This window comes from Eschrichtius robustus, chromosome 14 (genome assembly GCF_028021215.1).
Source record: "Eschrichtius robustus isolate mEscRob2 chromosome 14, mEscRob2.pri, whole genome shotgun sequence".
Classification (NCBI taxonomy): Eukaryota; Metazoa; Chordata; class Mammalia; order Artiodactyla; family Eschrichtiidae; genus Eschrichtius; species Eschrichtius robustus.
Genome location: NC_090837.1, coordinates 11,540,654 through 11,554,961, shown reverse-complemented (window position 1 = coordinate 11,554,961; position 14,308 = coordinate 11,540,654). Strand labels below are relative to the sequence as shown.

Below are 14,308 nucleotides of genomic sequence, written 5' to 3'. Positions count from 1 at the left end.
TTTAATTTTTATAAAGCCTGGGGTTTGAACTAAGGTCCTAGGCTCTTGAATTGCCTGAGGAAATTCACATCACCAAGGCAGAAAAGAAATGAAGCTTTCTGTTAAAAAGTAATAGAGGAAATCAAACACCCAAAAAAGTGAGTGCTGGAGAGAGTTAAGTCTAAATTACAAACTGAATAACTCTAAAAATTTGAGGAACTTATAGAAATGTAGTGACTGGCTTTTACAGTGGTAGATCTCAAAAATGTGATCAACGAAAAATGGGCAGCATCATCTTGCCACACTTAGTAGGTTGCTAGGAGACAAATCTCATTCCATCCCTCACTATATAACTGATCTTGGGCAAATTACATATAACTTCTTGAAGTCTCTCAAAATCTTGAAGAGGAGCTATTGCTATGATGAGATAACGCTCGTGCCTAGCAAGGTGTCTGACACATAGGAGATGTTCGATATGGGTTGGTTTCCTTCTTTTGCCAAGCTAAGAGAAATAGGTTCCTGTCCCCCCTCAACTAAGCATTTCTGGTGATGGGGACATAGACCAGAAGTGGATCCAAGAGAAAGGCCAGTTTAACAATAAAACTGTACTTATATCCAGGTTGTGGATTACAAGTATATGTAATTTCAGACTCTGAATTAACTATTTCATATACCTGGAATAATATATAAAAATAAAGAACCATAAAGGAAGGCTGAACTTTTTTCAGAAAGTTTCTACATCCATTGCATTCTACCCTACTTAATTCCAGCAAAATTTGGCCCTAAAACAAACCACTTCATCCAAAGTGTACTGTATGCCTACCAAGTACAGAACACTGCACTAGAAGGCTAATAAGCAAATTACTGAAGATAAAAGAGGAGGAGGGTGGCTGATAATGTTACCCTCTTAAGAGATCAAAGTCAACTTATAAGATTAGTTATGTGTAAGAATCAAAATAATGCATATGATAAAGCTGGCTACCTCAGCACTTAGAACAAATAAAATTTATAGCAAGTTCTTAAAAAGAATACAATGAGTCACATTTTGGCATTAGAAATTTGACATTCCACTCTTTAGAACACCTAGGGAAAAAATGTTTTAAATTCATAATAAAAGTAATGACTGATCCAGGCAATTCTGCCTTACACAGAAAAACTGACATGAGCAACTCTGAAATGCACACTTATAAATCCAAATTCTCCTGTGATAACAGGACTGGAAGAGACTTCATTCATTCATTCATTCATACATTCAACACGTTTATTGAGAGACTTTGGTCATGTGGGTTGGGCAGTAGCACAAGTGAAAAATAGTATCAGCAATGATCTTAGTGTGATTAAAAAGCCAAGAATAAGGAAAGAGGAGATATGCAATACTCTGATAAGCAGCCTCTGGTACACTATTCAGGGAGAGAACACATTTTCAAGCATTTAGAAACAGAACAGCAGGGCACATGAGAGGTGAAACAGTAGCATTTACTGCTGAGGCTCTAATATTTTTATGCTTGTCTATCAGACTCATTTAGGTATACAATTTCACAATTAGCTCAATGATTATGTTACATTTTTAAAAAGCAAGTGAAGATTCCATTTTTATATGAACTTTTCTATTGAATCTGGTAAAGCCAAAGAATCTATATTTGAATGGATAGAACAATAATAATTTTCTCTTACATGCTTTCTTGGTATTAGAAATTAAGAGTTTCATGCCCCTCTCCCTAATGTGCATTCTAACATAAATTCACACGTGTAGTAAGACCACTGCATTCTAGTGAGAATTCCTTTATAAGGCCAGAAGCTGAACTGTCTTATAGATATGGCCTTGGTGCTCTCTATAGTAACATCTACTATGGGAAATGCCAGTGACCCAGGACACTATGAAATTTTAGGAAATGACATCAGATGTAACAATAGCTGAAAACACTCCCATGGGTCACTAATCTAATTAAAATGTTAGGATCTCCATTCACCAACAATAAAAACTCAAGGAAGGCACATCTCAAAAGCCCAAGAAGTCAGATGAGTAGTAATTCCAAAGAACTATATAAACAACTCCTTTCCTCATATAACATATCAGCCCAATGTGAACTTTCAAACAGAAGAAGAAAAAGAAAGGATAAAGTAAAAGAGATTCCATGAAATGCCCTTCTTTTCCCTAATTTTTCAAAATAAGGTCAATAATCTCTGCCCTTAAATTATTATAATATATATGTATATATATATATACACACATATATATATATACATAAAATTCTAAAGTTTCCTCAGGGTTTCCTCTGGTATGAAGGTCCTTTGTTACAAATGTAATTGTGCAACAGTGCATAATAACATAAAAAATCTCAGTTTTAAGGTGCCAAAATAATAAAAACATCAGCAGTAAAAGCCTGTAGCCCATTGGCTTAATATATTTGTCAATAGCGCCATTCAAAAGCACAATGTAGAAAGAAATGATAAGTGGAAAAACCACAGAGCTAGGCTTCTTTTAGGTTTATGTAGAAGAGGTAGGCTGATATAACAAATTTGAGGAATTGCAATTTTTCTGTCAGTTTGCAAGTCTCTTTAAAATATACACGTATCACTTATTATCTAGTAATTGAAAAATTAATTTCTAAATTCTTTTTCTTTTTGCTGTTCACTTTTGGATCACTCTATGGTTTCTTAGCACTGCTGCTGGTAGGTTATAAAGAAAGAGTAAAACCAAAATAAATAAATCAATATTGTATTGCTACTAACTGTAAGAAGTTAGGTTTCAACAATGACTTGATTATTCAGTACCCTGGACTTTCATTTTTCCATGATCTTGTTCCTACTTTTATGTCATTTTAAGTAATTTTAGACTTTCTCATTTGAGCAGAGGTCCACGGAAAACAATAAGGGTTGAGATAAGTTTTTAAAAATTAGATACTTCTTTTTGATGTTCCAGTGCCCTGATTTATATATTCCTATTGGAATTAGCCTTTAAAACAAATAATATGATGGGTAGTAGAACTGTAGTACTCAATAATATATATTAAAATATCCACAACTGTTTATCTTAACCAACAGTTAGACTGTCCAAAATGGGACATGGGACCACTCAAAACCATACCACTTTCCCCTTTCATTAATTTTTTTCTCCCTAAAAACTGTTAAATACAAATACCACTGAACGCTGATAAACTTGCATCAATCCCACTGTGACTCCCAAAGCATCACATTTGGAGAAGATTTTACACATAAAACACCTTATTTTGTGGCTACAGCAACAGCCTATCAGCCACTCTGTTTTTAACTCAATATAGGTGCAGGGGCCTTTTAGCAAATCAAAAGTCCCTCAGAGAGACTGATCCCAGCTGTTCTCTGGATGGGCACTACGAGCCTGTAGGATTCAGAGGGGTACCTGAGGACTTTGCCTGTGGCCCTGAGATAGCCTAGTAGGGAAGCAGCTTTCATCATTCACAGAGAGGGAGACTGTGATGGCTGATATACACACAGAGGAGCCTGGGTGAGCTCACAAATGCGAGCGTGAGACCATTCTGGCATGGCAGTAGTGATCTTCCTGGGCGGCAGGAGAGGTCATGAATATATGATGTGGGAATGAGGGTGTGGCAAGTGAGAAAAGAAGAGAACCTGTCCCAGAGGGGGAAAACCCACATACAATGTCTGCTTCACATTCAAAACCTGCTTATGGTGCTCTGAGTCTCAGTGGCTGTTCATTTCTCCTCTCATTTCAACATGCACAGGTCTGGATAAAGGTACAAGTCTCACAAGAGTCAGTGGTAAGTAGTCATATTCTAAACACACCATATTTCTCCTTTTGTCAGATATCATGGTATGAAGGTATTTATTATTCAATAATTTCATGATGCTTTATTTAGACTCAAAAGCATGCTTTGTAGGTGCTTAATAATCATTAGCAAATACATAGTGGACATTTTAAGATCTCCATTACACAGCATGGCATGCATTTAAAATGAAAAATTGTCCATTGAAGAGAATACAAGAAACTTCTATACAAAGGAACTTAAAGCCAGGCTTATTTGTAAGCAGTCTAAATTAAATTGCTTGCTTTTAGACAGCAGCAGGCATAGCAATATGTAGGTGCTTTAACTTCCATTTTCCTTATATTTGGGTTTTTAAAAATTATAAACCATTATCAATCCCAAAGATAAATGAAGCCTTTAAAACACTTGAGAAATAAGAGTGGAAATCAGATTTTAAAAATAGGACAAGAAAAATAATCATTTCTGGGTCGGCCTTGGATGATGTCATCATAGGTTCTAAATGTAATAGCCAGGCAGTGTACACTAACTCTTCCTGCCCATGTGACCTCTAACATCAATTTGAGCAAAACAACTAATATCTCAATAATTTTTTGGCTGAGAAGTGAGATTCAGAAGCAAATGATTAAAGAGAGTTTAGAGTGCCAAGGATGAAACGATGTGTGTGTGTGTGTGTGTGTGTGTGTGTGAGAGTGCGCACGCGCACGCGTGGGGGGCCAAGGGGCGGAGGCATGAAAACTAACTCTTCCAGCACACACCCCTTTTGCTACTACAAGGGCATCCAGCAATCACATTTGCAATAGTAAAAATGCTGAAGGATCCTACAGTATCTTTTCTTCCACAACCATCCCTACCATCTCCTACAAAGCCCTTCTTGCTTTATCGGTGCCAGGAAATTCTTCAGGGGTTAAACGGGGAAGTGCAGCCACTACCATTGTTGCAATAAATAAATGAATGAACCAGACGGACCAGCAATCCATCCCTGGGAAGCAAGTACCTTATTTCCTACAATTATATACATTAGCCAGCAACCATATATTTTAAAAAAATTGTGTTTTATCTTTTGATGTGTGTGTACACATTATAGACACACAGGTAACTATACAAAAAGAATCATAGTGCTCTGCACACACACACACACACACACATCAAATACCTTTAAAATATTTTTTTAGCATTATTATTTCAATGAAAAGACAAATAGCTTTTACAAAATTGGACAGATTAGCAACTTCATCTCAAAGGCCTTTTATTTTGCACATACAGCATATATAAATACACACACACACACACACACACACACACACAAAGGGTTTTTTTTCCCATGCCATAGACAATGCTAAAATATCTGAGATCAGGTTGCTATGCCAACAAATTTTTTTCTAAAATGAATAAAATTATTAGGAGGGAGAAAACATTCTTGACTCCTTTCCTCCCATCCATGAAGCCGAGAGAGGCTCAGGGAGGGCGAGAGGCTGCCAGATGGGGAGGAGGGGAAGGAAGGGAAGGTGGGTAGAGGGGTGTTTGCTTACCAAAGATGCTGATTTGATCGTGGCAAAGCGCTCTCTGTTCCGGTAGTGGAGGGCCTGGCTCTGAACTGACTGGGTAGGCCGCGGCTCAGGCCTGGGATCGCCGTGGCCCGCCTCATCCCTTATGAATACATGATCCTGCAGAAATGGATAAAAACAAGGAGAAAGTCCAGCTGTGCTCTTTCCTCGCCGGCTGCCTCTCTCTCACCCCTCTTTCTGCACAAGCACTGCTGTTTGAAATGCATAGTTTAGCTCTCTGCTAGTCCCCGCAGCTCCCACGGTACAAAATGAATAAGCAACACATTGCAGCCTTCAGTTAGGAATGTCAGCTGATCGCTAGTGGGATGCCTTCTGAATCCCTGGCAGGCTTTTTCTTTACCTCCAGAATTACATATATGCAAAAGAAAAAAAGAATAGAAAAAACAAGGCAATGTACAGACTCCTTAGAACAGTTTGCTTAAAACGCTGTAACCAAATAATTCCTTTAAAAATGTCATGTCCATGTCTAGCAAGGAGGATGCTGGTGGCTTTTAACATAAAAGCGAGCCTCCGCCTCATTCCCTTGAAAGATCTGCTTTCTCAATTTAATTTTATTTGAGATCTGTTCGGTAGGATCATCGTTCTGCCTAGAACCAGTGTAGGCTTGTGCTGGACTGCCTCTCTATCTTGTGCTGGGAAGATTCGGCAGTCACTGAGGGATCCTGCTTTCCAGTCATGATCGTACACAGTTCTAGCACCTTCTCTCTACAGCTTCTGAAAGGATTTTTTTTTTTTTTAGATTTAAAGAGACAGGCATACAATTTTAACAAAATGATACTTTCACAAATTCTTCCTCAACTCAATGTCGGTATGGTCACCACAGTGAGTAAAGCTGGAATTTAATGTCCTTGACTGATTTAATCAGGTCTGGGCTTCTTGACAGGCAAAGATGATTAATCTTATTGTAATGCCCAGTGAAAAATAACATTCCCTGGAAAGATAATAATGGATGTTTCTTAAATGCAATTGAAATGACTATTAAAGGGGTAAATGCTTTCAAAGCGCAATGCTTTGCTCGATAAAAGATGGAGTGGCCAGTCAGTAAGTAGCACTAACCTTTCAGAAAAAAAGATACTGTAATAATTAATAGCTCAGAAACATGTACAACCATGGGGGATTTTCAAATAGTACATGTTCAGCACGGGGAAGGAGAAATTAATTCTCTTACTGCCCTAGGGTTTTAGGAGAAACCATTGTGAGAAGTCAATTTTGCATTTTGTCCATGACTATTTGAAATTTTTTATAATTGCTCTTTTCTTCATCAGTAAACAAAATTAAAGGCTTAAAAAATACAAAATTTTATTATACAGTGTAAAATGCTGAAAACACATAGACTCCTTGAGGAAAATTAAATTTTACATCCAGGTTTCTATGTAAAAGAGAAGACCCATGATTAAATTCATCATTGGGTTGATTTTCTTTTCCCTTTTATAAAATTAGAATGCTTCAGAATGTTGGGAAGGTATTTACCATTACGTCTATATTTAGAGATTTTTTAAAAAAATTTACTGTATTGTGGTCTATGTTGCTTTCAAATAATGAAGGGACCTTTAATGCCATTGAAGGCATATATATCAAATTCAAGGGATATTCTACCGCTGTGCTGTCCAATAAGATACCCTTTAGCCACATGGATATTTTAATTAAATAAAATGTAAAATTCAGTTTCTAAGTCATACCAGCTGTGTTTCAAGCTAGCCACTAACTATGGCTACCACAGTGAACAGTGCAGATACAGATAATTTCTATCACTGCAGGAAGTTCTATTAGATAGTGCTATAGATTAAAAATGCATCTCAACCCATATTTTTGAAATTTATAAAAAAATACTTGATAGGTCAATTTAAAAATTTCTACGTTATTTCCTGGGAAATCTAAATTCTAATTTCAGCAGGCAAAGAGAGATTAGGTGTGGGATTTATGCATCTAGGTTTAAGGTTCTAGAGAGGAAGGCACTGGGATCTACTACCATTCATATTGCTGGATATTTATTAATAAATTACATTAACTCCAAAATTGCTCTTACTTAATATTATAGTCCCAGAAAAGCAAGATGCTTCTAAATGCTAGCAATCAGAAGAGATAGGCTAGGTAGAGGCCTGTGGTTTTACAGGTCAGAGTTTTGGTGAGTATTAGTTAGCTAATGTTAAGTGTACTTACTGAGAGGGAGCTCTTCAATGCTGTGGCAGCAGCTAAATTTCAAATTTTGATAACTTGATTTACAAAGTTAACCTGTGGAATCCACACTATTCACATAACAGAATAAAACAAAACACATTCATATGCAAATATGTATAACTTTAATATTAGTTGTTTTCTCTCAGATAAAAATTAACACTTGTAGGTTAGGACCCTGCTTATCAAATTAAAAGTCACATCATATTTGCTAAGTTTTTAAACTCAAGGGTATTGGAATACACTGGAAAAATTAAAACTTGAGACCATAGTGATTTTAGTTGACATGCAGCTAATTAAATAACCCACTAAGGTATATTTAAAAAATAATTCTATTTTAGAAGTTAGTCTGAGAGAAGAGGTCAAAAATTCTAATCTACTTTAAATATAATAAATAATGCTAACGCTAAAAGTATAATCCCTTGCATCTCCTTAAAATTAAAAAAAAATTTATAGAAGAATTTTTAGTTTTTGTACTAGCTTCATAACAGAGATCACCAACACTAAGTCTCCAAATATTATACAAGAGACCACAGGATGAGGCAATATTTCAGTCTAACAGTGGATATCCAAGTGCACAGGGAAATAAATTTTAAAATATTCAACACCATTGCTTAAAACAAGTTCAAAACTCTGCAGACAACTTAAATAATGAAGCAATTTTAAAATGAGGGCAATGTGACTTGAGAAGCAAGTAAGAACAAATTAAACTATCAGCTTTACTGGGTATGTGGTCTGTTGGTTACATCACCCCTTTGAGTAGCAGCCCCTTTGAAAATGACTGTACTTGCCTCCCAGAGTTTCCGACCTGAACACATTTTAAGATCAATACTGGAGAGGGTGAATTTGCTATTTTACACAGTTAAGCACCGCTGCATATGATTTACAAATGTTGATGAGAGGACCAACATCTTTGATGTTGAAGAATGATTTCAGAAGTTTAAGAACAAATATCATGTTCTACCTTACCAAGACAAAATATATGACTTGTTTATAATTTATCCTTAAAACATTCTCATCCAGGAATGAACAAAATAGCTCTTTGAAATACCAATATGAATTGGGGACCAGTTTTAAGTAAGTCTGTGTTAACCTGGTAAATTTATAATGTCCTTTCTTTATAAAAAGTAAAACTTCTTCAGATTAAAAACTTTACTATTATTCCCTGGACAAAGGGCTTTACTTTTATTTAGAAGTTTTTCCCTAAATGTCTGACTATTTATGCTTCTGAAATAAGGATTCATGGTGTGGTCACTTGTTCAGAGTTTCTAGGTTAACTTGAAATTAACCTTGGAAACCACTCTCCTGGACTCTGCTATGCTTTGGGTATACCTTTATCACACTCCTCATCATACTTATACTCGCCTGTGCATGAGACTGTGAGCTTTTTCAAGGCAGAGTAAATGTGGTTTGAAAAATCTGTCTTCCCAGTACCTAGCATAGTGCTTGATACTTTGCGGGCATTCAAAAAATGTTTGCTGAATAAATAAGCTCAAGAATATAGGTCTGAGGAGATTCTGAAAAAATGACATTTTCTTTGTTATTATTTAACAGAATTCAAATTTGTATTTCATAAAAACCTGCCACTCTGTACTCTGAGGAAGTGGCAAAACAGTGACACACACACAAGCACCCCTTTACATGGCGGGGGCGGGGGGGGCGTGGGGGGAAGCGTATCTAAAAATGGCTTTTCTTCTGGTGACGAGACGTCTTTTTATAGGTTCCCATACTTTTCACGCTGTGGAGAAGGGATCAGCAAACCCACCATCTCTTTCATTTTGTTCAAAATGATTAAATGATTGCCTAAGCAGGTACAGCTATCAAAAGCTGGGGCCAGAGGAAGGCGAGAAGATGGAAAAGGATATCTTCACCTGGAAGGATAGCTATTAGGGAGAGAAAATGACTAGCAGAACGCTGAGGATAAAGATGTTACTATAGAGAGGTGTTTTGTATGACTGCTCTGTTTAAGAAACATTGCCTTCACATGTTAATTTACTTTTACTCTGCCAAACGTGAGTTGAAGAGTCAAAGAACCCGTCCCTCTCTTCAGCAAAAATAATAGGAAAGGCCACTGAAGCCAGTGAAAATTAAACTAGAACATCCTATCCCCTCAAGGACATTTCTCTTTTTTTCCTCCCACGAAAATGGTGAAAGCTGTTCTTTTTTTAAAGAAGGGGGAAGAAAAAACCCCACTAACATTGACTAATAGGAAGGGTCAAGTAAAGCTTTAGGAGTTAGAAGATAAGGATTTTTTAAAAATAATCTCTAAAAGAGGGCCATGATGACTAGAGTTCATTAGGCATACTGGAAACAACAAATTGATTAATAAAGAGTTTTAGTATATTAAAGTCTCGTGATCTATATTAATAGAAGGCAGCAGCAAGCAACAGTAATTGATTTTAGACTTAAACAAAATAAAAGTATACCTTTTAATTGAAAAATTTAAAAAAATAGACTTTGTTGCTTAGGACAATATTAAAATCTGTTTGCTACTGCTGTACACCCAGTGGTTTTAAGGTGTAGGGTGGAGGCTTAGAGGCAGCCTAGGCTACAGCAAAAAAAAACTAATCTGGATTAAGAGTTTGCCCTGGACTCATTTATGAATAATCAAGAACTGAGGTGTAGAGTTGTGTCCTATAAAAGTTCATCTTCATTTTAGCTCACAAAACATTTATTGAGTGCTTACTATGTGACAGACACCCATCTAGGTGGTACGTGAAGAGAGATGTCCTCGAGGAGCTAACAGTCTAGAGATGAGGTGATATTCTTGTTATTGGAAAAAGCAGTGTGGCAACACTAGCAAGGGGAAAAGAAATAAGTGCTTAAAGTTTATTTTGTCAGAATATACGTTTAGACTTATCAAATCATTCTTGCTCAAAGGGAAGATTAGATTAGGATCCCTTCAGGGCCTGGGAAAGACCAGAGTAGAGGCAAAGATTGTAGAGAAGTAACCTGAAATCCTGATATTAAAGGAAAATTTTCAGTGTCCCACTTTATATTTTTTGGACTTGATCTGTGATAGAACTGTCCTCTTAAAATCAGGGCATCTTTATTCTGGATGCAGAACAGCTAATTGCAAACCATGCCCTTACCAGTTACACATGGCCTTTAAAAGTAAGTTCACTTCCTATATAAAATGGTCATCTGGTCATATATATGATTTGACTAATTTAGGATATGTCTGCAGTCTTGATTGTAACAGTTAAGGGTGGGGAAAAAAAATTCTCCACTCTTATTCTTATATTTTGATATTTATTAAGCATGTTCTTATTGTCTAGAGTACTATTATTGGAGAAAATCTATTTATTTTAGTCTTTCAAACCATAAAGATATTTAATATTATTTAACCCGTTTAATCCATTATGTTCAGTGAACCAAAACAGGATGGTATTTAGTATCTGGTATTTAGTTCATTCTCTGTGTACTTTTTGTCTGTTCCTCATTCATTCCATAGTTATTTACTTATTCATTTCATAGCCTATGCTGTGCCAGGCACTGTTCTAGGTTTTGAGATACAGTGCAGAACAAGGTAAGAATAGTTTTAACCATGATGAAATTTACACTCTACTCATGAAATAATAGATAAATTAGTACATAATATAATTTTAGATAGTGACAAGTATTAAAAAGAAAATAAAATAGGATAATGAGATAATGGGTAGAACATTGTTTATAAAATGATAATTTACTGATGTATAGGCTTTTCTAAGATTCTAGAAATACAAAACTGGAAAATGTTTCATAAAACAGTACTGATTGCTTTTTTTTCTAATCTTTGTGGTCACAAATTACAATAGGCCCAGAAATGCACCACCCAGATCCCCCTTTAAGGAAGGAGTTGTTGTCGGCAATCGTCTTTGGCTGTCAGTTCTCCTACGGGCTGCAGAGAGAGCAGCCTTGTCCAAGTTTGCACCCTTCCCAGGTTCCGCATATGCAATGACTGATCTAGCCCTGGCCATTCTGGCCCAGTTTGGACAACTTTGAAGGGCCATTTTAGCTCCAAAGTTCCCTGGAGGGGTTGGCTGAGGCTGCCATTGGACTGCATCTCAGTTCAACTTTGCTCTCTGCCCAGTGCTGCTTCTTTCTCTTCCCTCCCACAGGTGTTGACCCCAAAGGGACTTCCTAATTAAAACAAAACAAAACAAAACAAAATCCTGCTGTGCTAAACCATCTCAGCTCTGCTTCCTGGAGAATCCCATAGGCAACACGTTACCCATACCTACACGTAATACAGTGTAGCTACCATCCCATCTACATGGAGAAGGGACTGATCCGGGCACTGGCTTTTAGGGAAAAAAAGCCTTTTCAAGTGAAATCTTAAGTGGAATCCAAATACATAATGTAGGAGATAAAAGTACACCTTGTCCTGAGTGAGGCATGGATGAAGCTTGCTCCTGAGCACAAAATTTTAGAGCTGGAAGCAACCTTGGAAATCGTACAGAACAACTCCTTATTTTACAGATGGAGAATATTAGGCCCAGAGAGGTTTGTGACTTGTCCGAAGTAAAATAAAACTAACAGTGGCAGACAGAACTTTAAACTAGTTTCCTCATTCCTACAGTCCACTATATAAAACTTTCTATTGGGAGTTTAAGATCCTACTTTATGTATGTTCCCAAGTGGAAAACTTTTAGGAATTCAAGTAAACCAACAAATAATGAAACTTCTGAATAATTGACTTCTATTGTGTTTAAAGATAATATAATTTTAAGCTCAGGTATAGGACTAAATGGGTTTCATGAAGACATACCATTATTTAATATTGTTTTTATATATAATATATTCTATTCTTCTAGCCTGCTTATAGTTTTTTCCTTTTTTCATTGTGGTAAAATACACATAAAGTTACCATCTTAATTATTTTTAAGTGTACAGTTCAGTGCTAATACACTTATAATGTTGTATAACTATCACCATCATCCATTCCCATAACTCTTTTCTCCTTGTAAAACTGAAGCTCTGTACCCATTAAATAACAATTCCCCATTTATCCCCTCCCCCAATCTCTAGTAACCATCATTATACTTTTTTTTTTTTTTTTAAGAAATTCACGTTCTTTTATTTATTTATTTATGACTGTGTTGGGTCTTCGTTTCTGTGCGAGGGCTTCTCTAGTTGCGGCAAGTGGGGACCACTCTTCATCGCGGTGCGCGGGCCTCTCACCATCGCGGCCTCTCTTGTTGCGGAGCACAGGCTCCAGACGCGCAGGCTCAGTAATTGTGGCTCACGGGCCCAGTTGCTCCGTGGCATGTGACTGGCACATTTATTTGTGACTGGCACATTTATTTGTGACTGGCACATTTATTTCACTTAGCATAATGTCTTCACAGTTCATCCACATTGTAGCATATGGCAGAATTTCCTTCCTTTTAAAGGTTGAATAATACTCCATTGTACATATATACCACATGTTGTTTATTCATTCATCTGTCAATGGACATTTACACTGCTTCCACCTCTTTGCTGTTGTGAATAATGTTGCCATGAACATGAGTGTACAAAAATCTCTTTGAGACCCTGCTTTCAATGCTTTAGGATATATACTGAGAAATGGAATTGCTGGATCATATGGTAATTCTATTTTTAATTTTTTGAGGAACCACCATACCATTTTCCACAGTGGCTGCACCCTTTTACATTCCCACCAATAGTGTACCAGGGTTCCAATCTCTCCACATCCTCACCAACGCTTGTTATATGCTGTTTTATTTAATAGTAGCCATCCTAATGTGTGTGAGGTGGTATCTCACTGTAGTTTTGATTAGAATTCCCTAATAATTAATGATGTTGAACATCTTTTCATGTGCTTACTGGCCATTTTTATATCTTCTTTGGAGAAATGTTGATTCAAGTCCTTTGCTCATTTTTGATTCAGGTTGTTTTTTCGCTGTTGTTGAGTTTTAGGAGTTCTCTATATATGCTGGATATTAATCCTTTATAAAATAGATGATTTGCAAATATTTTCTCCCATTCTGTGGGTTGCCCTTTTACTCAGTTGATATTTCAGACTATAAATTAACATCTGGTTTTCTTAACTGATTACACCAAGGAGAAAAAAGTATTGAAAGGCCCATATTATTACAAGAAAGCTCTATACTGGCATGTAAAAATTAAAATTAAAACCCCCAATGAGTTCAAGACCAGCGCCTTTTTTCTTGTTGATTATGCCAGCAGAGTCTCTCTTCTAATTTTGGGTGCTCATCTGAGAGGTCCGGGAGTAAAAAGATCCAACAGAATTCCTCTTCTTCTGCTCTCTATCCCCACGGAGCCCCAGAGGTAACGGAAAGGAAAAAGTCGATCTCTATCAACATCCATGATTGCTCCTTCCAGAAAGAGAGCCCAGCAAAACCTTCTTTTCAACCTTTCAAATACATGACCACTTGCCCAAGTTCAAAGAAGGACAGCTGACAATGCTGAACTCTTAGCAGATTTCCGCATCTGCATGCTATCATTCCTTTCCTCAAAATGCTTTTATGGTTTTCTAATAATCTGGGTCCTTGCTGTCTCTCTGGTCTCAATTCACTTTCTACGTAGTTCACCAAACTCTAATCTCTCAGATCCTTCCCTTCTTCCTTGAACATACAAAGTTCCCTTTGTCACAGGGCCTTCGTACATGCTGCTTCCTGACTCACCCCAATCTTTCACCCCAAGTTAGCTAACTTCGATTTATTTCTGAAGTTTTAGCTTAAATGTCACTTTATTGGGGAGACTTTCCCCTACTCCCTGCTAGATTAAGTCCTCCTTTTACCCAGAACAAGTTTTATAATTACATGATAAAGTTACTTGTGTGATTATTTGCTTAATCTCCCCCACAGATAATAAGCT

At 36.8% G+C, this 14,308-nt stretch overlaps 1 protein-coding gene across 2 annotated transcripts in view; it reads right to left on the bottom strand.

The window, feature by feature from the left end:
* The window catches only part of TAOK3 (TAO kinase 3), a 179,483-nt gene that overhangs the window by 25,990 nt on the left and 139,185 nt on the right, over positions 1–14,308 (bottom strand). For both annotated transcript variants that reach the window (XM_068562825.1, XM_068562826.1), the window contains one exon: positions 5,273–5,407. In XM_068562825.1, coding sequence (XP_068418926.1) covers positions 5,273–5,407 — 135 coding nt within the window. The remainder of the gene's footprint in view (positions 1–5,272; positions 5,408–14,308) is intronic.